We start from the raw sequence: 27,972 nt of genomic DNA on the forward strand, positions 1-27,972 counted from the left end.
GGGAAACCTATATTTGCAAATGACATATCAGAAAAAGGGTTAGTATTGGAAATTTAAAAAGCACTTATCAAACTCAACACCCAAAAACCAAATAACCCAATGAAGAAATAGGCAAAAGACATGAATAGACACTTTTCCAAAGAAGACATCCAAATGGCCAACAGGCACATGAAAAGATGCTCACCCTCATTCATCATCAGGGAAATGCAAATCAAAACCACAATGAGATACCACCTCACACCTGTCAGAATGGCTAAAACCAACAACAAAAGAAACAACAGGTGTTGGAGAGGATGTGGAGAGAAGGGAACACTAGTGCACTGTTGGTAGGAATGCAAACTGGTGTAGTGACTGTGGAAAACAGTATGGAGGTTCCTCAAAAAGTTAAAAATAGAACCACCCTATGATCCAGTAATTGCACTACTGGATATTTACCCAAAGAATACAAAAACACTAATTCAAAAGGATACATGCACCCCTATGTTTATACCAGCATCATTTACAATAGCCACTTTATGGAAGCAGCCTGAGTATCCATCAATCAAGAACGGATAAAAAAAGATGTGATGGGGGCCTGGGTGGCTCAGTCAGTTAAGCATCCGAGTCTTGATTTTGGCTTAGGTCATGATCTCACAGTTCATGAGTTCGAGTCTTGCATTGGGCTCTGCACTGGCAGTGCGGAGCCTCCTTGAGATTCTCTCTCGCTCTCTCTTTCTCTCTCTGCCCCTCCCCTGCTCTCTATTTCAAGATAAATAAACTTTAAAAAAAAGATGTGGTACATAAATACAATGGAATATTACCTAGCGATAAAAAAAGCATGAAATCTTGCCATTTGCAATGACGAGGATGGAGCTAGACGGTATGATGCTAAATGAGATAAGTCAGTCAGAGAAGGACAAATACCACATGATTTCACCCCTATGTGGAATTTAAGAAACAAAACAAATGAGCAAAGGGGAAACAAAAGAGAGAGAGAGAAATTAAGAAACGGACTCTTAACTGTAGAGAACCAACTGATGGTCACCTGAGCGGAGGTGGGTGGGAGATGGGGATTAAGGAATGCACCTTATTATGAGTACCAGGTATTGTAGGGAACCGTGGAATCCCCATATTGTACACCTGCAACTAATGCAACACTGTATGTTAACTGACTGGAATTAAAAACTTAAGAGGAAATATTACTGAGGATTTAAAAGCTGCACAACAATATCAAACTATCTAACACATGCATAGTTTGAACCTCAGGAAGAGAACAGGAGGACAAAAGAAGTATTGGAAGAAGTAACGGCCAAGAAACGTTCAGAATAATGACAGACGCCAAGCTCAGATGACACGGAGGACAAACACTCACACAACAACTAGGCATGACCCAGTGAATCTGCTGAAAACAACAAAGAGAAAATCTTGGAGGCAACGACAACGACAAAAAGACACGTTACATAAAAAAAAAGCCACAGTAAAAATTACAGGAGACTCACAGTAGAAACCATGTAAGGCAGATGGTAATGATGTGACATTTTTTAAGTACTAAGTGCTGAAAGGAATGACATTTTTAAGGGTGGTGGGGGGGGGGGCAGGTAGGACTGTCAAGATAGAATCCTATACCCAGTGAGAATATCTTTCAAAAATAAAGAGAAATACTTTCTCGGACAAACAGAACTGACCAAGTTCATATAGACCCATACTCCAAGAACTCTTCAAGGAAGTTCAGGCACAAGAAATATGATATAGTTTGGAAACCTGGATCTACGCAAAGAAATAGAGCATCAGAAATGGAATAAGTGGCAATAAAATAAATTTTTTTCTTGTTTTCAATTGCTCTAAAGGAGCAATTTGGCTCTAAAGCAAAATTACTGGCTCCCATTTATTTACGTGTTTATCACACATGTAAAATTAAATGCATGTTGCATATTTATCACATATGTAAAATTAACGCACAACAAGAGCACAGAGAATGGGAAGGGAAACTATTGAAATTCCTTACGCTACACAGGAAGTGGTATATTATTATTCGAAAGTACATTCCGATGAATTAAAGGTTTGCATTTTTAATGTAAGAGCAAGGAGTTACAACGAGGGCCATAAATAACAAGTCAACAGAAGGAAAATGGAATTAAAAAGTAGTTCACAGTGACATCTCTCCAAAGTGCTTCCTGTGACCTTTCCCCCCATTGCCTTAATTAGTTGCTCCCTCTGGAGGTCTCCTCTATCTGTGGCTTCTAACTTCAAATCACATACAAAGTAGAGGCACAGCATCCTGGTTTCAAGAGTGGGCTTGGCGGTCATACAGACCCGAGTTCCCATCCCAGCTCTGCCTCTCACTAGCTGCGTGATCTTTGGCAAGTTTCGCTCCACTGAGCCTTAGTTTTCTCATCTGCAAAGTGGATACGATAATGGTACGTATCTCAGAAATGTACTGCGCAGATTAAATGAGATAATCCAGGTAAGTTTTTATTGTAGGACTCAGCATGTATTAAGTGCTCAACAAATATGTTACTTTGTTTATTGCCCTTTAGAGATTGTTTCAAAGGTACTTCTTACATGTTTTTATCTCCTTTGTCCCCCACTGGAGTGTATACACATTGGCAGCAGGCACTGAGTATTCTTTATGTTGTAGACTCACCTTCCGGCAGGTAAGTAATATAGGCACACAGTGGATGTATGTGCAGCAAGTGTTTTTCAGAAAGTGAAACAATGAGTCAATGAAAGCTTCAGGAGGTTCCCCAACTCATCAAGTGATATATAACCCGCGACTATAGCCGGCATGCGTTCAGTGGAAATTTTCTTGTTGCTTCCATTCACATGCCAGATCTTTGCAACAGCCACGGATTTTCCTTATAAGAGGAGCAATTCACTCTCCTTTTCTTTCTGGAGATTTTAAACTTACATGGCAACCATCTCAGAATCATCAGGACCCTTCCTTTAGGCAGAAGCATTGTGGTTGGTCCATCAAAGTATTTCCAAAACTGGCAGCTCAAGGAAGGAAGGAAGGAAGGAAGGAAAGAAAGAAAGAAAGAAAGAAAGAAAGAAAGAAAGAAAGAAAGAAAGAAAGAAAGAAAGAAAGGGGAAGGAAGGAAGGAAGGAAGAAAAGTAAGTCTGTGACCTTGAAGTTCTTGTCCTCAGTATGGGCACCTGGTAAAAGACACTATTTGGAATCCACAGGTTCATGTGTGATCCTGTAGAACCAGAAGCCCCCAGCCAGTAAAGGATTGTCAGCCTTGTAAGGAAAATATTGCCGTGACTCAACCAAATTAAGCTCTCCCTCTGGGAAGCATTTTAAGGAGGGCTTTAAGGAGGGCACTGCTCCCCACCAAGTAAGGGAGGTTTTCAGAATTCTGTCAGTGAAGGGAGTCTAGAGTCATCACATCTCCTGAATCCTCTGAAGCTACTCAAGTAGGTTTTGCGTGCCTTCAGCACACATCACTCCCCTACTCCTGGGAAGACTCATCAGCCGTGGCTCTTCAAGAATCTGTCTACACAAAGACGCATCACCACTGCCCTGATGGGAGGGGCTGCAACACTGAGCCAGGGAACAGCCTTCTTTGGGGGAGAAAGCTGCAGACCTTAAATAAATGGGAGCCTGGGGGCGCCTGGGTGGCTCAGTCAGTTCAGCATCTGACTTTGGCTCAGCTCAAGATCTCACGGTTTGTGAGTTTGAGCCCCTCTTTGGGCTCCACACTGACAGTGTGGAGCCTTCAGGAGATTCTCTCTCTCATTCCCTCTTTCCCTCTCTGTCTCTCTCTGCCCCTGGTGGCATTCTCTCTCTCTCCTTCCCTCCCTCTGCCCCTGGCTCACTCACTCTATCAAAAATAATAAATAAATAAATAAATAAATAAATAAACAAATAAATAAGAGCCTGTAAATACTTATTTAACATATCAACAGGGACACTCTTAACTATGTAGATCTCTGAACATTACTAAATCCAAGTGTTTTTTATAGCATTCTTTTACATGAGAATGTAGGAAGCCTGGGGGGGGGGGGGAGAAAAAGGTCTCTCTCTTGCATACCAGGCTGGAGGTCCCAAATGGGGAGGCAAAACTCATCCCTATTTTGAAGGCAGAGGTTCAGAGGAGATGAACATTTCAGCTCCCTATCTCTTCCCAGGAGATAAATTACAGTAACTTGCATGGTTTGAGTTAAGGGAAACTCCGCTCCTTGATGTGTGGGCGGTGTGCTGGGGAGTGGAAGCCAAGAAAGTTGATGTGTTAGGCTGTAAATCTCAAGCAAAGGATGTTTGGGGCTGCTCAGGCCCTTCCCGGAAGTTACAGGACACAGTAAAGGGCTGGCCAGTTGGATGACACCAGTTTCTCACCACTGGGGAAGATCTACAGCTACATGCAGGGTGATTTACCCCCTCGGTTTTGCAAGAGGGGCTCTGCCGACTATAGAGCACAAAGCAACTCACTCACAGCAGAGCGGACAGCGATGCTGGCCATGTGTTAGCTCCCCAGTGTGAACAGGGCGGCAGGCAACAGTGACACAGCCAGACAGGATTTATAGGAAACCAAGAAAATGAAAATATATACCAGGAAAAGCCTGAAGAGGGAACTCGGAGTGACCCATATGCTCAGTCTAAATAACCTTTTCTCCTCCCACACACTCCTCTGCCCCTGCACTGTGAATCATCATCTCTCTAGAACAATAAAATGTCATCCGATCGCCACATCCAAGCTTAGACTTCATTTTTCAAAAACCAGCTTTTCCATTTCTCACCTCTCAACTGATTTCAACGGATACAGCTTGGGTAATCAGGGCGACCCTGCGTCTTGTTAGATGTTGCGGGAAGTAGGGAACAAATAAATGTCCCCATGGTTCTACCACTTGAGGAATTTCCAATTTCTTTGGGAACCCGAACATATTGGACCACGTTCTTTGTTTCCAGATGCAGGGCAGAGCTTGTGACAATTTTCTCCTGAGCCATCCTGGGGGGGCCACTGCAAGTGAACACGTGTCCCCGAGAGCCTGGACGGTGGCTTTGTCAACTGCCTGCAAACCATTCTGTACTCCTGGCCTCGGGCAGAGTGGGCCTGGGACCAAGTTCAAGTGCGACCCGCACTCCTAAGTCACTCTCAGAGAGAGTGACTGTGGGTGAATTACTGGACAGCTGGTGCACAAGGGCAACTTTCAACATTACACAGACGTTTATCCTACACCACCGCACGCCTGACCCTCATCTGGAAATTGGGACGTATCAGTACACAAAACAGGCAAAGGTCTTTGCCTTCATGGAATTTACATTCCAGTGGGAGGGGTAATAAAATGATAAACAAGCCAATGACAGAGCCAGCTAGAAGGTGGTGGACGCTCTCACCAAAAGTTCCATGTAAAAGGCCTGGGGTGGGGGGGCTGGCGGAGGGTAGACAGAGCAGGCCGAGCTGCAATACGATGGTGGGGCTGACTGAGAAGGTGATATCTGAGCAAAGCCCGGACAGATCTGGTGGGGTGAGTCTAGCGGACACGTGGGGAGGAGCATTTTTAGACCAGAGAAACAGCTAGAACAAGGGGTCCCCACGAGAGCATGCTTCGCACGGTGGAGGAAAAGCAAGGCAAGCTGGGTTAAACAGGAGGAGAGGAGAAAAAGAGGTCAGAGCAGTGATGGGGACCCAGCTGGCATTGGTCTGCGGGCTAGGGCCAGCGATTTGGCTTTTACTCTGCGAGAGACGGGGAGCCACGTCACGGTTCTGAGCAGGGACAAGATCCGGGGTGTGTTTTATTTTTTTTTAATTTTTTTTTTAACGTTTATTTATTTTTGAGACAGGGAGAGACAGCTCATGAATGGGGGAGGGTCAGAGAGAGGGAGACACAGAATCTGAAACAGGCTCCAGGCTCTGACCTGTCAGCACAGAGCCCGACGCGGGGCTCAAACTCACGGACCGTGAGATCATGACCTGGGCCAAAGTCGGCCACTTAACCGACTGAGCCACCCAGGCGCCCCCCGGGGTGTGTTTTAAAAGAAAAACTTGAGAGACTTCTAGTTTCAGCTCCAACAATGAAAAAACATTAAGAGTTGTCATTCCCACTTTTGCCACAAGAGAAGGCTAAGCAAACTGAAACGCAATGTCTTCTCGACCCATCAGACAACTGATGTCACAGGGAAAGCTGCCTCTCTGAAAGATTCATTGAGCCCTGCTCGTCTGGGGCAGAAGCTTCTAGAGCCATGAAACTGGTAGGAACACTTCATGGTGATTCTAGCAAACTGCTAGAGGCTGAGTGTGGATCAGCATGAGAGTTAGAAACCCCAGGGCGCCACAGTCTTAGGGGGCCCTCCCTCTTTTCTACCCCAGAAATCCCAATAGGTCCTCGTGATGGAGAGCCAAGAAAAATCTCTTCAGGGGTCTGGCAGGGGGAGGAGATTAACCACTGTGAAACACAATGGCCCAAGCAGAAGGGCAAAGGGCTTTGCCTGAGCCTTATCCGAGTTAGGGGGAGGGAATCCCTCCCTCTCCAGCTTACCTCACCTAAAAGAGGAAAAAACACAGCAACAGAGTCAGGGCTTTAAAGAAATAGATTAAGAATGCTACTACCAGCAAAGGGAGTATAGTGCACTGGGAGGAAAAAAAAGCTACACCATTCTGGAAACACTTATGAAGATCCCAGCCCAGAGACACGGGTCCAATAAGAGACTGAGATTTAATTGGAAGATAATAGAATACTCTCCCCACCCCCGCCCACCCGTTCCATGCCTTACCAACACACCAACAATGATCCAGTATAGTAACACTAGGTTACTGCTAAAATAACACAAGACACAACTCTCTCTGAGATTTTAGTGAAGTCAAAAATCAGGAAGAGACGAAAACAAGGACATTAGAAGAAGTTGAAGCATCTGGGACCTACAGTTACAGCAAACATTAAACATAGTCCCTCTCCCAATCGGATTAACAGAAATCGTCACACTAAAGGCACATGCACCTCAGTTTCTATTGCGTGATACAACATGTCCTGCTTTCAACAAAAAATTAAGGGTGTGCCAAAAGGCGAGGAAAAACAGTCAGAAGAGGCAAAGGAAGAACCAGAACCAGACTCAGATACGACACAAATGTTGGAATGATCACACAGGGAATACAAAATAACCGATTAATATGTTTGGAGCTCTAATGGAAAAGTAGATAGCACGCAAGAACAGGTGTCCAGTATAAACAAAGAAATGGAAACTTTAAGAAAGCGTAAAGGAAACGTTAGAAATTAAAAACACGATCACAGCAAAAAGGAATGCCTTTATCAGACTCATCAATAGACAGGACATGGTCAAGGAAAGAATCAGTGAGTTTGAAGATATGTCGATAGAAATTTCCCTAACTGAAATGGAAACAGAAAAACAAAATGAAACAAAAAGAAAATATCTAGGAACTGCGGGACAATAAGAAAAGGTGTAACGTGTGTGATTGTAATACCAGAGGAAGAAGAAAGAGTGGAAGAAATATTTGAATAACAGCCAAGAACTTCCAAAATTAATGACAGATACCAAAACACAAACCCAGAAAACTCAAAGAACCAAGCAAGATTGGACGGACACACACACACACACACACACACACACACACACACACCCCTACGCATGTCATAGTCAAGCTTCAGAAAGCCAAAAAGGAGAAAAATCTTGAAATCCAGAGGAAAAAATACTTTACATATAGAAGAACAAAGAAATTCGAACAGATTTCTCATTAGAATTCATGCAAGCATGGAGAAAGTGGAGTGAAATATTTATTGAAGTGTTGATAGAAAAAACCCTGCCAACCTGGAACTGTACATCCAACAAAATTATTCTCCAAAATTGAAGGGGAAAAAGTAAAGATTCTGTAAACAAAACCTGAGGAAATCCATTACCAGCTGACCTTCCCTGCACGAAATGTTAAAATTTCTTCATGCTGAAGGAAAATGATACAGGTCAGAAACTTAAATCTATATAAAGAAAGAAGTGAAGGTAAAGTAAAATATTTTATTATTGTTATTTTACAATTGATATAAAATATAATTTTTGTTTAAAGAAATAATAGGAATAATGCATTGGGTGATTTTAAAATGTGGATAAAGAAATGAGTAACTACTGTGTTGGAAGGACAGGAAGGAGAAGTTGAAAATATTCCGTTAAAAGGTACTTGAGTTAGAAAGTGAAGCATTATAGCATCATTTGATGATGGATTTAGATTAGTTTAAAGTGTACATCATAGGCTTCCACTTTGGGGAGCAGGAAGTACATATCTTTCTCTATTGCTCCTGTTAAATACAATTGAAAATCTTGAAAATGGCTTACTAAATAAACCTAAGAAGACTCTGAAAGTTGGAGAGAAAAGGGGAAACCAGCTAAGGGCCCTGGGATCTGGGGGAATAAATGGTACTGAGTTCCCTGGATTTTCTTTTTTCTTTTCTTTTTAATTTTTTTTTTTAACATTTATTTATTTTTGAGACAGAGAGACACAGAGCATGAACGGGGGAGGGGCAGAGAGAGAGGAAGACACAGAATCGGAAGCAGGCTCCAGGCTCCGAGCCATCAGCCCAAAGCCCGATGCGGGGCTTGAACTCACGGACCGCGAGATTGTGACCTGAGTCGAAGTCGGAAGTTTAACCGACTGAGCCACCCAGGCGCCCGCCCTGGGTTTTCTTTTGACCACGCATTTCGCAAATTTAGAGCTAAGCAAGCCAGCAATTCAGAAATGTCAAGAGACATAAACCAAAAAAGCCGAAAATTAAAAAAAAAATGTCTGCTTTCTCTAGCCAAATGACCAGGAAAAGGGCAGCCTAGCAGGGCAAGAAAAATTTAGTAAATAACCTCTTCTACCCTAGAGGAACACCACAGAAGATCTAAAAACCATGCTATGAAAAGACAAGCCCAGAGAACATATATCTAATAAAGGGCTTGTAGCCACAAAATGCAAAGAACTCTTACACTCGACAATAAGAAAATAAACCAATTTTAAAACGGGCAAAAAAATCTGGACACTCTAACAAAGAAGATATACAGTTGGCAAATAAGTATATGACAACACCAACAGCACTTGTCTTTAGGGAAATGAAAATGAAAAGGAGATGGCACTATAAATACCTACTAGAATTGCCAAACCCCCAAAACTGACAGCGTAAATTATGTGAGGTAGAGGAACAATAAGAACTCTCATCCATTGTGGCAAAAATGCAGAACAGTATACAGCACTTTGGAAGATAATTTGGCAGTTTCTTACAAAACTAGACATACTTTTGCCATTAATTTGGCTATCAGGTATTTATCCGTCTTAACTGAAAATTAAGTCTACACAAAACCTGCAGACAAATGTTCATAGCAGCTTTATTCATAATCACCAAAAACTAGAAAAACCAAGATTTCTTTCAATAGGTGAGCGGATAAACATCCATACGACAGAATACTATTCAACAATAAAAAGGAACGAGCTCTCAAGCCAAAGCCATGCAAAGCCACAGATAAATCATTAATGTATACTGCTAAGTGGACGAAGCCCATGTGAAAAGGCATATGATTCCAATTATATGATTTGCTGAAAAAGACAAAACTGAAGCAGTGGTAAACATATCAATGGTTGCCAGAGTTTTGAGAAGGGGAGAGACGAATGAATCGATGAAGCACACGGGATTTTTTAGGGCAAATTATTTTGTAAGATACCCTAATAATGTATGCATGCAATTATAGATTTGTTAAATTCCACAGGAATTTATCACACGAGAAAACTTAATGTATGCAAATTTTTTAACATCATCTAGGAGGTTGGAGATCTCCAAATGGAATGCAGACAGTGACAAAACAATGTAACTACGGTATAAATGTATGAAATAACCTCACCAAGGGTGGTGGAGGAACAAGGTGCTGACTCAAGTAACTTTGAAAATGAGTGGAATCTGTAAGACTAAAGGCAAAAAGGAACTACACTGCACTTGAGCACTGTGCTCTAGTTGATAAGATTGTTTCCCATGGGGGGCACAGGTTGGCAAGTATGAAATGACTATACACACACACTAGAACTAAACAGTTAACTAAATGTACAACAGATGGTAGAAGTCAGGTTTCTCGCTGATGGAGTGGGAAGTAACAGTAAGCAAGGGCGACTGGCCGGAATGATCCCTGTGGTAATGGATTCAACTCGGAGATATCAGTAAGAACTCATGTTTCACTTAATGTAGACACAAGTGGTCACATGCAGAATTATTTCTAGATATGTGTCTATACATGGGTATACACACATATATTCCCTTGCTCTGTTGGCTGAGAGTGCCTGGAATCAATGACACTCAAGTATCAACAAGCACACTTGGGTTCCCGATTTTGGTTTCTAAATACCATTCCCTAATAAAAGAAAGCAGGCCCCTCTTGGAGAAATGGCAAATTTTAGGACTGGGGCGGGACATATGCAAGAACATCTTACATCTTACAGTGGGGGAAAGTAAGAAAGTGCTAACACACACACAAACACACACACACACACACACACACACACACAGTGGGATTATGTCAAAGTGACACAAAAGCCGACCGAAAGAGCTCCAAATAACCAAAGAGCAACAAGATGAGTAAAGCAATATTGTATTATTACCCACAGTATGAAATAAATATCTACAAGTCCATTCTGATATAAAAATAGGTAGATAGGTAGATGAGAGGTAGACAAATCTCTCATGCAGAAAAATCAAATAATTTTCAAAATAAATCAAACAATTTATTATTTCTTCCATTCCCATCAAGGAAGTAGAATACAACTTCCCACTCCTTGAATGTGAACTACACATAGTGATTTTCCTCCAAAGAACATAGAAAGACTCACAAAAGGATAACTTTACATGGAAAAGCCTGACAAATACTACCTCACCCAGGTGAAGGTCAACATCAAATGTTAAGTCATGTTGCTAGCATGAATCCTTGATATGATGTGATGAGAATGGCACTTTACCTCTGTCATCTGCCTTCCGCAAACCCGTAACTCGGGTCTCAAAAGCAGAAAAGCATCACCCAAATTCTAACAGAAAGACATGTCACAATATACCCAACCAATACTCCTCAAAACCGTTAACTTCACGAACGAAACAACAGAGCTATCACTGCCAAGAGGAGCCTAAGGAGGAGACGGGGCAACTAAGCGCTGTGTGGGTGGAGTCTCGGGTGGAAAAGAAAAAGGACACCTTACAGAAAAACTAAAGAAACTGAGTATGGACTGAGTGAACTGAGTATGGACTTGAGTTGATGAAAACAAATCAACCTTGGCTCCTTAACTGGGACAAATGTGGTAGACCAATGTCAAATGTTAATAATAGGGAACACTGAGTATGGGGTGTGTGGGAACTCCACTACCTTTACATCTTCTCTATGAATCTAAAATTATTCCAAAGTAAGTTTATATAAAACAAACCCTCTGGCCCCTCTGTGGAGAAGGGGCTGTAGTAGCAGGGGTGGAGGCAGAGAGGCCTGTTAGAAGGCTGCTACCGTCACGCAGGGGAGGGAGAGGGTGGCTGGCACCAAAGTGGTGGCAGCGGGTGGCGAAAACTCAGAGGCACCGGGTGTGTATTTTCAAAGGTTCATGTCTGAGTAGGGAGCCGAGAAAGCAGTCAGAATCTTAGGGTGCCTGATGAGGAAACTTAACTCTCCGTTGTTTGTAATTATTCCATCTCTCCCAACAGGCTAAGCTCTGTGAGGGCATTTCTTTCTGCGGAAGCACCTCCCTTCCTCAGGCAGCACTAAATAATAATTGCTGAATCAAATTCTCTATGTCGTATGCTGAGATCCTACATGTCTCCTTAACTTCAGTTTGGGTACAGCACCTCGAAGAACACAGATGAGTCAATAGCCAAGCAAATATGGCTCTCTCCTATGTATCTTACCAAAGGAGACCCTTGCTTTCAAAAACCTGCCTAATCGACTTTCAGACTGATTGACATTTATATTTGCGCTGTAAAACTTACTGGTGAGTCCCACAACCCAATGACCACTGAAGGCCAGTACACTCCCGATCAATCCCCCCACTGGAGTCGAATGATCAACAACAGGTCTTTACGCTGGTTGCCCAGGCCGTATCAGTTTTACTTGTCAGTATAATGATCTTTTTACTCAATTAAATATTGCATAAACTGATGCAATATGAGAACAAACAATATGAGTAGGTACAGAACAGGGTGTTTCTATCACAGTAAAGTTGAATGCCGAGAGCTTGAGGAAGACCTCTCTAAAAATACTGTTGTGGACTTAGGTACGAATGAGAGGAGATTTGGGAACAAAGAAATGTGAACTGCTCTCAGACGTTCAGAGGTAACTTTCACTTCTCACTTCAAGTAGAATTTAAGAAACAGAAATGGGCACTGAACATCCTAGAAAACACATTCTGGGCATGGTTCATGCAGTAAGAGCAAATAGTCCTCATTCTGTAGATTCCTACTCAAAGATAAGGCTTCAAAAGACTGGCAGTAAGAGTTCATATACAAGTTTTGTACTTTAATCAAATTATAAGGTAGGCAGGTATCATTTATTATAATTTCCTGCTTACGTTTTTCAGTGAACCAACCAACCACCCACTATAATTTAGTTGAGTATAGAGTTTCTACTGTGCTGTGATCATTCTTCCCACTCATCACCATTCTCTTTTTCTCTCTTACCATTTCTTACTCATCTATCCTTTTAAATGACAACCAGGCTGCTAGTATGTGATCCAGATAGATTTCCTACAGAAAGTTGCAGAGGATTTGAAAGCTTTATCACAGCAGACTTCATTTCCTTGAAGACAGGACATTGTTGGGCCATAAAGAACGCTCCAGGCCCTATGGGTTGATGTTATTACAGGAGTTAGTCTCGTCTAGTAGAGAGGAAATTGCGAGATGACCTTACTGAAGATTCCAGAGTTATGAAAAAGATCAATAAACCTGACAAGTCCCGTTTCCTTTCCTGCTTACCATTATATGCTGTACTTGATCTTGTTTCGAGAGTGTCACTTCTCATACCTATTTCTTGAACTCTGGTCACCCCTGTTGGAAGGAATGTAAATCTTTTGGAAGGATTCTCTATTGAGATTCTTTTATGTATATGCTATTGACCCGGCAATTCCCATCGTGGGAATCTGTTTCACAGACACTTGCGTGTTTCCTAACACCAGCAGTTAGTTTTGATCTCGTGTAGTCAAATGCAGTAGCATCAGACACTTCTTGTCTACCCTCGTTTTCTTCTGTCCCTGGCTCCTAGTCCCCACAGTTTGGTTAGGATTCAAGGGAGGTATGGGCAAGAAGTCTAGGCTTCATTAACTAGGGAACTCACATCCCTCTGGCCACTGCCCCTGGTTCATGAATGAACACATGACACCAAAGGAGTCCATGAGACTCTTCCCTAAGACTTTGGCTGAAATCATTAGGAAAGATGCTTTCTCTTCTTTCTGGGATTTTTAGGTATAAGAATGCTGTGAACCTAGAACTGTTGGCGACCATAGTTACACCACATGGATAGACACAATCTAAGAATGAAGCCAGCAGAGTAGAGATGGACAGCCAGCATGAGGACAAGAAGGAGAAATAACAACAACAACAGAATTTCAAGGCCATCGTTTAAGCCTCTGGATCACCCAACTGGTTATGTGAACAGTTTGATTCCGTTTTGTCATGAAGCCAGTTTCATGTAGATTTATGGAATCTGTGAACAAATTAGTCCCAACTACTACAGAAAAAATCTATAAACAAACTAAATGTTTATCATAGGGGAATGGCTGGTCAAATTATGATATGCGCTATGGAATACTATGAAGGCATCAAACAGAAGACGCCACATTAGATGGATAGTCATGGAAGTCTCTGAGATACGTTTTTAAGTAACAAAGTAAAAAATGTGTAAAGAATGAGCCTCTTTAAATCTGTGTATCTGTGTGTGTGTGTGTGTGTGAATTTTTAGGAAAACAGAATGGAAGGAATTATTCTGAAATGTTTACCATCATTAGGGAGAGGAGGGGGGTTAAGAAGTGATGAATGTTGTATAAGACAGACTTGCTTTGTATTTTTCCATTGGTTTTCTAATTTTATTACAATGAGCATGCATTTATGCATTCGTTATGCAAATTAAAATATTTAAATGGAAAAAATCCCGTTCCCAGGGTTAATTAGTTTGGGCCCTCATCGCTTCTCATTACACAATTCAGCACATCTAGAACCAAGATTATTTTCCCCACTAATCTAGTTAGTGACAGCACTAGTTACTAGAGTCGCGATCTGAGAGCTCCCAGTGGTGGCTCTTCCTCCCAAAGTCCACTGCATCCCAGTGGTCACTAAATTTACCAGGTCCACCTCCCAGGCCCTCCTGGAACGTGTCCCCTTCTCTCTGTCTCACTTCTGCCACTGCAGTTCTGGCTGTCACTATGAGTCGCCTGCATTACTGCGATCCTCTCCTACCCAACTTCCAAAATCCATGCTTTCTCATCTTTTATCACTCCCACAAAGAGATGTTTCTAACATGCAATTCTGATCCTGCTACTCTTCACTTAACAACCTTCAGCCAAAGTAGGAGTGAAGTCCAAACCCTGACACATAGCCTGCCGGACCTTTTGCGATCTGACCTGGGACACCCGCTGCTTCATCCCTCACCACTCGCCCCCGCCATGTGTTCACGCTTGCCAAGGGTCTTGCGGATCCTGGAACATGCCAAACTCTCTCTTGCTTCTGTGCCTTTGCACATGCTGTTCCCTTGATGCAGCTCACTTTTCCCTGCCTTCCTTGCCTGACTCACTCCCCCCTTCTTCAAAGCTCAAGGTGAGCATCATTGTTTCTGATTCTCCTGGGTGGGACTGGGTACGCTTTATGTGCCCTCTCGAAATTCTCTGCCATGGCCACCTTCCTTATCACACTTACTGTAATTATCTCCTTACCTTTGTGCCTTCTTTCCAGAGTCCCCAAGCAGGGGAGGCCGTGTCACAAAGCGCAGCCTCGAGGAAGAATCCTGCGCTACCATTTTATACCTACGAGATGTTTCGATGACTAACTAAATTCTGTGCCTCTGTTCGTCTGTACCAGGAATAGTATCTTACCATAAAGGACCGAGCACATCAATATGTATAAAGTGCTGAAAACAGCACCTGACCCATGGAAAGTACCAAATAAAGACGTGTTACCTTTCGTATCATTAGTAATCTTTATGCCCTAGTACAATGCTTAATAAAATGCTTAAGGGATGTTAAATAAGTGAACAATTACTTTGTTGAACAAAGTTTTCTGAACAAATGCTTCCGTAAAAGCATGCATTCCCAAACAAGAGGTTCCATTTTAATGCAAGACTTTCTACCTACATACAGAAAAAAAAAAGGGAAATGTCATTTAGAAACTCTGGTTCCAAATCATTTGAATGGCAGTTGCAGTCACCTGTAACAGAGCCACAACTCATGGCCCCGTTGTGATTATTCATGTAGCTTCATATAAAAGCAACTTCACCCATTAGTGTTAATTTGCTAGATGGTAAGAGAGCTACCTCCCATGCTGAACCAATGGCCTGTAGAATTTCGTAGTCAATGCATTCTGCAAATGCTGGCAGAATTATCCTCTGGCAGGATTCTGTAAAGTCCTACTTCTACAACTAAGCATTACTAGAAATGTCAAGGCAGAGTGGTTTCTAGGAACTTTTTCAAGACCAGTGAGAGAGCGCAAAAGCAGCTTTGTTGTCTTTGATCCTGTCGTAACCGAGTACCCGTACCTGGAGTATGCTTTCTGCCCCGCCAAGGACCTAGACGCCCCAGAAATGCGACAAATTAATTACAGCAGTTAATTCTTGAAAGGAAAGGCTGACTGATGGGGCTGGACTGAAAGAGGGAGGGGACTGAGAATACAAGGGAGCGGGGGAGGATGGCCTGACATCTCAAAGGTGATGCACCACCTGGGTGTAGGCTTGGAATACCACACATCTCGAGAGGGGATATGGGATATCCCCCTCTGACCATTCCCCAGGAGCCCAGGATGCCGTAACTGTGAATGCCCCACCCTCCTGTCAATGCTTGGGCGGTGCTAATTCTTTCCCACTGGACTCTGGAACTCATTATGTCCTGTTTTTCATTTTTCACTAGGTCTGGCAGGCTGCAGAGACTAGCCAACATCCACCTTCCAGACCTTGGGGCACAATTTTTTTTAAAGGTATATTTAAATGATGAGAAAGAAGAGAAAGCATCAGTTGGGGATTACAGGCAGGATATTTACCGGAAACATTAACTGTGGGTCCCGCTCATCGCCACCACTGTCTTCTGTCACTAATTTCTGCTGGCTTTTTTTTTTTTTCCCCCCAGGAAGATCTCCAATGCTGTGTCTTTAACGACCTATTTTTATTTTGTTTCTCATTCCAGACAATGGACTCTTCCCAGCTCTCTCAAGATCAAGCGTGAGCAAGCATCAGAGGGAGTTAGGGATGTTTCAGGACTGACTCCCTATAGAGTATGCTGATTTTTCTAGCTTTTGTTCTTATCCCCAGCCTAAAAGCAAACTATTGAAATTACATGTGCTAATGTTCCCACAATTAGAGAAAATAGGAATGCGGCCACTATAGTTCTGTCTGACTTTATTAGTGCTTGAACTGTGACTTCAAAAAGATTATGGCAAGTGAAAGTCAAATGCTTGCAGCCGCTAAGTTTGCACGGAGTTAGTTTCAGACTGTGTCCTGTCCCACGCTGCTCACGATGCGCAGGATGGCACCGAGTGTCAGTGGGGGAGGGCTGCCTGTGCTCCAGGAAATGAAAATCACCGTTCTGCTGTGGATGTACAATCACTTAGAAGCCAGGCCCTTAAGACTTTGACAGTGAGACCCTCACTCCTCTCTGTCATGCTTGTGTTCACCTGGGGCGTCTCACTTTACAGAGAGATTCTTAAGTGGAGCTCAGGGTGGAAAACCAGCCACGCTCCTTCCCACACTAAACAGTGCATAACTTCTGTTTTTCTACTTACAATGGCTCTACAAATTCTGCCTTGCACTTGGAAAGCACATCTTACTTAAAGACTTCTTTCAATCCTCTCAATGCCCGGGCGAGACTGTCATCCTTACTTTCAATTTTATCAGAAACCGCGGGTCAGAAAGGCATGTAAATAACACCGTGTCAAAACAGAAATAATGCCAGAGCCGGGAATTCAATACATCCTGACACATTTTGCATCTGATTAGAAGCTCTTACCCCCTGCAAGTGGTAAAGTTATTTACAATAACTTCTAAAATGCTTTAAAGATCATAAGATATAGTTTTACATTTATTATGTGAAATAAAGGCAATTTATACATAGTGAAGGAAAACAGAATATGGAAGCCTGTGATTTGAACCGTGAGAAAATTGGGATAACTTTATCAACACCAAACAGAACTCAAACAGAGAAGAAATGTTTGTGGGAAAAGGACCAAGACCAGGGTTCTGGAATAAGATGTAGGCTGCAAAAGTAATAATAGCACAGAGCATGTGACAAACGACACAAGAAGGGACTCGGGCAGCTGAAAAATCGGAGTTCAGCCTGAGTTATAAGAGGAAACGCGCACGTCTGATAGGGTGAGGACAATTACTCACAGGGCATCGTTAGGACAATATGAGAGTTTTGAAATTTTGTTACCTAAAATAAGCAAAGAGAAAGGTAGAAGAAAACGGTAAGTAAGAAAGAGAAACATTTAACAGAACGGATTCAAAAAGAGGTAAAAAAAATGAAGTTCAGGAAAAAAGATCTTAAAATTAAAAAATTATTAACCAAAAGCGGGGGAGGAGCTGGTTAAGTCAAGCTGAGGGCAGAAACGGGCGGCCACCATATTAAAGACAGCGCGTGAGGAAGCCAGATGTGAAGTGAGATGGTGTGTCAGTTTATTCACCAGGAGTTGTTCCAAATTCCTTTTCATTTCTGTTTACAAACCCTGGCTTTGCGAGGTGCTCAGAATACACTCAGGTGAGTATCCAGCGGATTTTATCCACACCCCCCCCCCGCCGCCATGTTCGACATCAGATTCCATCCCCATATTTTGCCTGAACTATGATTAGGATTTCTCATTGCCTGTGTATCTTGGCCTAACACACACCAAGAAGAATGAAAATAATCCAAGAGACCTGGTTCTTGGATACCAGGTCACAAGTTCTACCTCAAATGCTAGCTAATTAAAAAAAAAAAAAATCTGTCTGGCTGCTAATCTTTAATTCAGAGCATTTTGAGGTCTAGGGAAGTTCTGTAATGAGATTGCTAACAGACGCAAAGATCATAAAATTTCAAAATTTCAAGCAACAGTAAATGGCTAATTCATTGCAATTAGTGATTTTTGGCAAATTACGAGGCATATTTGTATTCCACGGGGAAATGTCCCTCAAATGGTAGCAGGAGCATGACACGCATATGTAATTCAATTTAATTTCACTCCACAATTTTTTTTAAAGGAAAATGTCTACAGCTCTTGAAACCTGTGGTGAGAAACGCACCTTTTACATTTGAAAATGAAGAAAATGGAGAACTAACTTGCCTTGCTGAACACAATGGACACCATGAAGAAATCCAGTAAGAAACTCTCTGACAGATCTTTGTAGTCAAAATGGAAAAAGATCGCAGTGAAGCTCACGTGAATAAACTGATGAGCGGGGTTGCAGAAGGAGGTCCTTAGCAGCTTCATGCCGGCAACGATCATCAGGAAAATGTCCCAGCTGTTGGAAAGGAAAGAAAGGAAGCGGTCAAGGACGGCGAAGTACCAGGTGAGTCACAATAGCTAATGTTTCTTGAGCATTTACTGTGCACGGTGCACTTTACAGGCATGAAAAGCCAAGACTGGTGGGGAAGGGGGACACAGGGGCGGGGGACGGTGTGGGGGGAGGCTCTGTCATTATCCACATTTGTCAGAGGAGCAAAACGGGGTCTTAGAGTTTGGGTCCCTTGTCTAAGATCTCATGGGGGGGGCAGGGCGGAGTGAGGATTGAAACTCAGTCCCAAGGGACTCTCAAGCACAGACCCTTGGCCTTGAGAAGAAGTTCCTTCCTGCCACATGATCTTCACGGTCCCCTGTCCTTCGGCAAGGACACAGAGCTCCCTTGGAGCTTATCTGAAGGACTCCTGCAGCGACAGGTTCCGCAGAAAGTTTGATGGCGAGTGAGGAAACAGAGCATGCTGTCCCTCTTTGCGTCCGCTCAGTGTATGCTTTTTTATTATGAAAGAATCTTACTGAAGCAGTGATATAATAGTAGCTAATATTAAATTCGGAAAAGAAATAAAACCCCGGTATCTCAACACAGACCTTTTTGCCTTTACATGTTAATTTCTAATATTTTTCAGCATATTTACCTCCCTGGTAAATGTAAGCTCTCTGGACTCTCCCCCCCCTCCTGCCCCCACACACACACACTTTTTTTTTCCTGCTGAAAATGATACCATTGTCATTTTTTCCCCCATGGCATTGGCCTTTTTAGTTAAGGAACTCATCAAAGCAGTCCAGCAAGGAGATAACCAGGACTTTGCTTCAAGGCCTGGGCTCCTGGATGCTCTTGTCTGGGGAGTCAGGTTATTAACCTGTATAGGGAGCATGTGTTATACGAACAATTCCAGCAGATGCTGAAGCCAACAATGAATAATCTAACTACCTTAAGCTTGGAAAGTTAATGATAACAGCTAAGAATATCCTGACAGAGCAAACAACCACTTCCTGGAGGGGTCTGTCTTTCTGAAGGAAGGCTTTGCGCATTTTGGGCAGATTCCTGCACCGTCCCACTGTAATACAATCCTACTTGCAAACTCAAAAGAAAGGCAGAGATGGGAATACTTTCCAGTGAATGGTTGCACTTAAAAGAGAGCGGTTTTTTCCCCCGGCTAAATACAGAAAACTGGAGCTATGCCTCAATTTCCCTCAGCCTAGAGGGATCCCCGGGCTCTGGACCCTTTTCAGCATTATTATTATCTTGTCCCAGGATGAGGGCACTCGAAAAATGCTTTTAAAGTCTTTGCACCTATCAGGTGCAACACTGTCATTTTTGTTGTCAAAAAGATCTAATAATGTTGGCAATTCCATTTGCCTTGATGTGATATTTCATATGCCTTCAGACCGAGGGCTACAATTGTTTTCACTTTGCCTGAGGATGCACCCAGTGAGATTTGCTCAAGGCTCATCTGAAGAAAACTAGTCCTTGATTACATACAGATTTGGGCTGAGTGGGAATGTTTTCATGTAACTTCAACATAAAACCCTCAGGGTTCCTGCAGCAAAGTTGCGCACTGCTCCAGAACCCACCTTTCTTTTCCTTCTATTTCCTGATGAAAATACAGTATAAAGACATGATTTTGGGTCCAGTTGCCTTTGACAACAGCCCGGGATACAAGAATGTCTATGCCCAATGACAAGGCATCTTAAGGTTAGGGGTATTCTTATTTGGGTTTTCACAGGAGACTGATGATTTTGGGGGTTATTCAGGCCAAATCTAAGTGAGGGTCAACTCTTAACTTTGTGTTCTCTGTAACTACGGTTAAAATGAAGAGCATTAATTTTTTGCTTATCAATGATGACTGGTTAACACTATGGGAGATCTTAAGGACTGAATTTTATGGCCTTTATAACACTGCAAGAGTAATGATCACAGTTAAAATAGTTCAGAGACTATTGTAGGCTCAGCTGAAGGTTTAATAAAGGCTTATGTAGCAGTCAGTGAACACAGCCTGGGACAGCTGCAAAGCATCCATTTAGATCAGGCTGGGAAATATAAATACCTAACAAGATATCACAATTCACCCATTCATCCATTTACCAGTCCCGGCTTGATCACCCATCTACCTAGCCTTCTACCATTTACTAGGGAGGGTAGTATTAAAAGTCGAATAAGAAGTCATGCTTGTTGCTGAGGAGTTCACTGCCTAACTATCAGGTACAGTGGTTCTCAGTGCAGGTAGGCTGGGGGATTCTATAGTTAGAAACAGGTTTCTGGGTGATACTGACATACAGACTCCTGCTGTCCTATTTTAGAACAGCTGGTCTAACGGGGTACTTGAAATTATTATTTAAAAATTTTTTTGAGCTTATTTATTTATTTTGAGAGAAATAGAGACAGTGTGGGCAGAGGAGGGGCAGAGAGAGAGAGAGAGAGAGAGAGAGAATAATGAGCAGGCTTCATGCTGTCAGCACAGAGCCCGATGCGGGGCTCGAACTCACGAAACTGTGAGATCATGACCTGACCCAAAAACCAAGAGTTGGACACTTAACTGACTGAGCCACCCAGGCACCCTAAAATTACTTTCAAGGCTTCATTTGGATGCCTCAAGAATATGAAGGAATTGTCAGCTTTTGGTTCTAAGAAGAATAGTTCTGTTGGTGTCATCTTGGATTTGAGACTATTTGGAGGGACACAGCTAAGGTGCTACTTTCTGATATTCGTGTCTGGAAAAAACATTATAGGGGGTAGAGAGTATTATTACTTGAAACTGGACTCTCTCCAAACTCTTTGACTCTGCCTGATTCCCAACCCTTGTGTCCAGCCTCTGCCAACAGCCAGAACTGGAGGGCCTCGACCTGCAGGCTTAGCTTAAGGTCCCAGTCCTGAGGTTGGAAAGCGAGCAAACTTTAAGTCCTTCAGCTCGTTACCCCGGGGGGGCAGCAGTGGTACCCTCTCTGCTACTTTAGTTCTGATCGTAAGCCCTCGTTCTAGAAACCGAGATGCGGCCTTGTTCCGGGAGGGCGGCAGGGTTAGCCAACATTGTGCCATACCAGAAACACCTACCACTAGAGAAAGCACTTGAGGTTCTGGACGAGGAGTCATCTCCGGGACTGGGTCCCCCCAAACTGGGCAAGAGGGCTCCAGTCTCACTGTCTGTGTTCTTTATCCAGTGAGACTGATTTTCATCCCTGGATCTGAAGTCCAGGATTTTAAATACCAAAGGGCACGACTTGGCCTGGCCTAGCCATGACAGGTCTGAACTGGAAGGAAGGCAGAGTCTGATAAAGACAGGAAGGTTATATGACCATTTCATTCAGTGTCTGCTTTGTGTGACTATGAATCCATTCAATGTCCAACAGAGTGTTCAAATGTCTTTTATCTCAGCTTGCTCAATCTTTGGCAAATGTTAATTAATTTGTCCTCATCACCCCCCGAAAGGAAGAGCAGGTTTAAATTAGTATGCTTGGGATTATGCACAAGAATTGACTTGGGCACATAATGTTTAAGCAACATGACTTAATAAGCAAATCTGGGAAAGGATGTCTTTCTCATTCTCCTACTCGAACTTACTTGACCAGGCACCTTCAACCTTCAACCAGAGCAGCAAATCCACAGATTATCGAGAAGGATTTCCATTTGCAAATTCAGAGTTAATTTTAATGTATGAAACTAATAACTCAACTGTGTGTTGATAATGCTTTGCAAAAACATGGGCATCTTGACGACATGATGACGCTGTGCTCCGTGTTTTTTTTTAATTGTGAGGCTTCTCCCGATAAATGCAGAGAGAGCACTGACAGTGATTAATCCCCCCTCCCTCAAGCACAAAACGATAGAGTATTTGCTAAATGAAATGACATGAGGCGGTTCATAAAGCTCTGAGCATGATGGTAAGAACTTTCCAGGGGGTTCAGGAACCCCCGGAACCACACTGTGCTTCCGTCATCTCATTAAAGCTCACTGACTAAGTTCTTGCAGGAGCTTTTTCAAACCGACTGTCGTTTATTTGCAACATCACTCCAAGCAGATCTGACTTCATTTTCAGCCCATTCTGTAATAACCATCAAGTTCCTCCAGCGAGTCTGAGTAAAAGACCACCGTGGCTTACTTTTACGTGGTCAGTAAATTAGTAGATGCTGTACTACTGTAGCCTGTTTAGAGAAAATCCACCCGATTTTGGAATCATTGTGATCGAAATCATTCCGAGAATAAACTGTTATCCACTTACTGGGTACCGAGTCTCCGGTAATTGCTTATTGAAAATGCATCAATAGTGAGGGCATTCAGAATTATTGCTGGGTACAGGATGTATTTTTCAAAACACTGAAGCCAGACATAGAGTCTTTCGAACCACATTAAATGGGCGATATCTGAAAGAAACACAAAAACCATTTAGAACTGATCAAGTTATTTTTCTTTAAGTACATGTAGTATGAAACAATGCCCCCCCTTTTCATTCAAAAGCTGCTCACTCAGAACTCCAGATTCTAGACAGGACATACCAGTTTGCTTTCCAGGCAATCCTTAGCTTTATTTCTACATAGTTCATAAATAATAACATACGGTAATATAGACCAGGGTCCCAATTCTTCAAGTCAGGTGATTTTTCCATATGGAATTATTCCTGGGACCCAGGAAGTAAGCTGTCCTATATCAAGGTCTCTCAGAGGAAGTATGGATGGACAGTGAGGGATGAAGGGTTGAAAAACAATCTCCTGGGCCCATCTCCTCTTCAGCTGGGACACTTCCAAGGCTGGGCTTTCTTCTCCTTCTTCTTAGTCTTTAAATCAACAATCAAATCCCCAGGACATACATACACATAAGAGAAAGCTGATCCCCAGGCCCCATCACTATGAATGTATTACATTCTTGAGAACCTTTGTGACAACAGGAGCACCACGGGGAGTGACGTCTCTTCCCACGAGGGCTAAGGTTTTGAGTCAGACCAGTCTGGGTTTTCATTCAGACTCTACCAGCCACTGGTGCGTGACAGTTAACTGTTAACTCAATCTTTCTGAGCCTCGGCTTGTGCACCCTGCCCACCCTCTGAGTCAGCTGCTGGGGAAGTGGTTGCCCCTCTTTCCCGCCACTCAGGGCAGGGAAGGACTCTGCTCCCCCTCGGGATGGGGTCATGTAGGATGTACACTTGCAGTGCCTGTCACCCCCCTCTGGCTACTTTTCTTTCTGAGGAGGAGGGGGAGTGGCTGGCTGGTCCGGTGGTCAGAGCACAAACTCCCTTAGGCCACAGCATCAGGAGGAGAGGAGAACACACATCCCTGACACAGGAGTGAAGTACGGAGCCAAGCTCTCCCCTGCTTCCATGAGGAGAGCACTCCTGGTTCAGCCCAGGGCCCGCAGGCAGGTCCATCTCATTCCCTGCTGAGTCTCTCTGCTACTAACTGTGAGGCTGCGACGGTCCCCAATCCACCAGCCAAACAGCCAGGAAAATGAATCAGACATGCCGGGGACTCAGTCTCTCCACCGAGTCTCAGAGGCCAAACCCCCAAAGGGCAAAGCTGACTCCATCGAACTTCTGGAATCACATTCCTCAACCACTTATAGTATCAAACTTACACCTCAATAACCTATAGTAAAAAACAAAACAAAACAAAACAAACAAGAGGGCCATGTCGTTGTTACATTATTTGGATTACACAAGAATCCACTCATGAAGAACAGGTCACACTCACACTTATCATTTGATTAAAAATGTGAGAAGAGGTCAGCATTCAGGAATCTGATTCACAAAGAATGGTGAGGACAGACACAGTGGGAATACCTCATGACATGGACAAGAAATAAGAACAAATATCCCAGGGATTCATCAGTAGAAGAGAGACGCAATGAGAAATCATCAAGATAAAAATAAAAAGAAACGTTAATGATACATGAAACAGGGAGGAAGACTGGGTAATGACCCAAGGAAAAGGAACACACTGATTTGAAAAGATATATGCAGCCCTGTGTTTATTGCAGCATTAATTACAGTAGCCAAGAAATGGAAGCAGCTCAAGAGTCCATCCACTGATGAATGGATAAAGAAGACGTGGTGTGTGTGTGTGTGTGTGTAACAGAATATTACTCAGCCATAAAAAAAGAATGAGATCTTGCCATCTGCAACAACATGGATGGAGCTAGAGGGTATTAACACTAAGTAGAATAAGGCAGTCAAAGAAAGACAAATACCACATGACTTCACTCACAGGTGGAATTTAAGAAACAAAACAAAGAAACAAGGGGCGCCTGGGTGGCTCAGTCGGTTAAGCGTCCGACTTCAGCTCAGGTCACGATCTCGCGGTCCGTGAGTTCGAGCCCCGCGTCAGGCTCTGGGCTGATGGCTCAGAGCCTGGAGCCTGCTTCCGATTCTGTGTCTCCCTCTCTCTCTGCCCCTCCCCCGTTCATGCTCTGTCTCTCTCTGTCTCAAAAATAAATAAAACGTTAAAAAAAAATTAAAAAAAAAAAAGAAACAAAAAAATTAGACTCTACTTTTTTTAGTTTATTCATTTTGAGAGAGAGAGAGAGAGAGTGTGTGTGTGTGCATGCCCACAAGCAGGGGAGGGGCAGAGAGAGAGAATTCCAAGCAGGCTCCATGCTGTCAGCGCAGAGTCAGATTCGGGGCTCAAACTCACGAACCAAGAGATCATGACCCGGGCCGAAATCCAGAGTCGGAGGCTTAACTGACCAAGCCACGTAGGTGCCCCCCAAAATCAGACTCTTAAATGCAGAGAACAAACTGATGGTTACCACAGGGGAGGTGGGTGGGGGAATGGGTGATAGGTGATGGGGATTAGGAGTACACTTATCATGATGAGCACTGAGTAATGTAAACAACTGCTGAATCACGGTATTGTACACCCGAAACTAGTATAACGCTGCATGTTAGTTACACTTCAATTTAAAAGGTATATATACGCGATGGAATGTTGCTCAGCCCTAAAGAATGCGATTTTGCCATTTGCAACAACATGGATGGACCTAGAGAAAAGTCAGACAGAGAAAGACAAATACCATACGATTTCACTTATACGTAGAATCTAGAAAACATAACAAATGAACAAAAACAGACACAGACTCTTAAATGCAGAGAAAAAACTCTACCTAAACAGAGTGGAGGTGGGTGGGGCATGGGCAAAATAGGTGAAGACGTACAAACTTCCAGCTGTAAAACAGGTAAGTCATGGGGATGAAAAGCACAGCATAGGGAACATAGTCCGTAATGTTGTAATAACTTTGTATGGTGACAGATGGTGCCACACTTCCCACGGTGAGCGCAGCGTAATATATGGCATTGCCTGTGTCACATACCTGAAACTAATGTAACACTGTATGTCAACTCTACTTCAATAATTAAAAAACAGCAAGGATGTTGGGTAGGAATTTAACTTCGGGTATTCTTAATGGTGAATGCGCAGTGTTTTCCGGTATAGATTTGAAAATGGGCTGTTTCATAGGGAATTAAGGTGTTTTTTTTTTACATATGATTAATGAAATCTAGGTATATTATTATATATTCTACATGCCGACAACAGGGTTCTCATCTTTTGTGAAAGTATATGAAAATTAGGAAAGACAAGTTTTTATGATGTCTCCCCCATCCCTTTAGAGGCAAATGACAGGAACCCTACTTCTAGAGAAAACTGAGGCTATGAGACTCCAACAACTCATCTTCCCACCCGTCAGCTACGAATGTATTCATAGTTACAGCCACCTGCTGGGTCCTCCTCACGTTGAGCATCCACTGAAGTTCTGAGTCCCGTTCTTTCCTGATGGCTGGTTCAGGGATCAGTCCCCAGAGTAGCTCTTTCCTGTTGGCAAGTGGCAATATTCCAGTCTTTGCCAAATTGAAAACTTGCTTTCCACTCTACACCTCGCTCCCTCTGCCTTTTTTGCACAGCTTCTTGAAAAGGCTGTGAATGTCTGACCATCCCAGGCCCCTGTCTCCTACTTACTGCTGAAACTTCTGCGCCTCGATATTTGCAGCTACCCCTGGCCAGAACTGTGTATGGAGCAGCCACCTGTGACCTCCCAAAGGACAAATAATTGATCCTTCTCAGTCTACCTTACTAGACCTTTCTGGGCATAAAACATCGCTGGTCCTTCCTTCCGCAGAAAACTCTCTTTCCTTAGTTTCCCCAGGCCACCTGCTCCTGCTTGCACTCAAACCTCTGACACTACTTTTCCCATTTTCCCTGCAAACCCCTCTTCCCTTATTTGGTCATTTGCTCTCCCTGGACCTCTGTATTATTTTTTCTCATTTTCAACACCCTTAACTTTAATGTTTCCGTCCATGCTGAGGACAGACACTCCCATCTGTAACTCTCCATCTTCTGTCTCCTGGCCTCCAGATCTAAATACTCAATGGATGGCTTCACCTGATGTCCCCAAGGAATCCCCAAATACATGTCAAAACTGAACTTGTCAGCCTCCACACACCTGCTCTTCCTCGCACATTCTTTATCTTATCTAATGACACCTGCATTCACTTAGCCATGCAGGCAATATACCTCGGAGTCATCCTGACCACAGCTGCATGTTGGAACTACCCAGGGACAAGGCAGAAAGACGCTGTCCTAGATCTGTGGTTCTCAAACGTCGACATGCAAATAAATCACCTGGGGGAAACGCAGAATCAGACCCAGTGGGTCTGGAATGGCGTCAGATCTTCTATACCTGCCACTTCGTAACTCTCTGGTCACGATCATCAGTTCTACACTCACTTAACTGGCGACCTGAAGTAGCCATGCTGGATTTTTCAAAAACGTTTTCATTGGACTTCTTCATATACAGAAACCTGCACATACCATACACGTACGGCCGTGTCCCTAGCACCTAGAGGAAGAAGAAACCCTCTTGAAGCCCCCCGTGCCTGCTTCCAGTAACTGCCCCCCAAGGTAACCAGTGCCCTAACCCCAAACACCACTGTTCCGTCTGCCTACTGTCCTTTTGTATCTTTTTCCCAACACTCTCCTTGAGATTCAGCCACATCTTTGTGTGTAATCATCATCTGCCCGTTCTCACTGCTGTACAATAATCTACTATATGAATAGACACAGGTTGTTTTTCAAAGCTGCTGTACACGAGCGTTCACGTTGTTTCCAGTTTAGAGCTATCATGTAGAGTGCTGCCATGAACATTCTTGCACAGGCCTTTTGGTAAACATGGGTACGCTTCCGGGGTATATATCTAGCTACAGAATTGCTAGGTTATTAAGTGTGTGTAGGAAGCTCTAGGAGATTTTCCAAAGTTATGGAGCCAATTTACACCCCCACAAACAGTGCAAAGAGTTCCTTCTGTTTGTTCACATCCTTGCCAAAACATTTTCTCTCTCTTTCATTTTAACTATGCTGTGGGTGTAGAGTGGTATCACGTTACGGTTTCATTTTGCATTT

General features: G+C 43.1%; 1 protein-coding gene across 4 annotated transcripts in view; it reads right to left on the minus strand.

The window, feature by feature from the left end:
• PCNX2 (pecanex 2) overlaps positions 1 to 27,972 on the minus strand; it is a 299,669-nt gene that overhangs the window by 104,927 nt on the left and 166,770 nt on the right. For 3 of the 4 annotated variants that reach the window (XM_019418990.2, XM_019418992.2, XM_019418989.2), the window contains exons 20-21: positions 22,812 to 22,953; positions 18,421 to 18,598 (exon numbers count right to left, since the gene is read on the minus strand). In XM_019418990.2, the coding sequence (XP_019274535.2) occupies positions 18,421 to 18,598; positions 22,812 to 22,953 (320 nt within the window). The remainder of the gene's footprint in view (positions 1 to 18,420; positions 18,599 to 22,811; positions 22,954 to 27,972) is intronic. The other variant, XM_019418991.2, reaches the window with a different exon arrangement.

This window comes from Panthera pardus, unplaced genomic scaffold (genome assembly GCF_024362965.1).
Source record: "Panthera pardus isolate Hobbes unplaced genomic scaffold, ASM2436296v1 HiC_scaffold_22, whole genome shotgun sequence".
In the NCBI taxonomy this organism is placed as follows: Eukaryota; Metazoa; Chordata; class Mammalia; order Carnivora; family Felidae; genus Panthera; species Panthera pardus.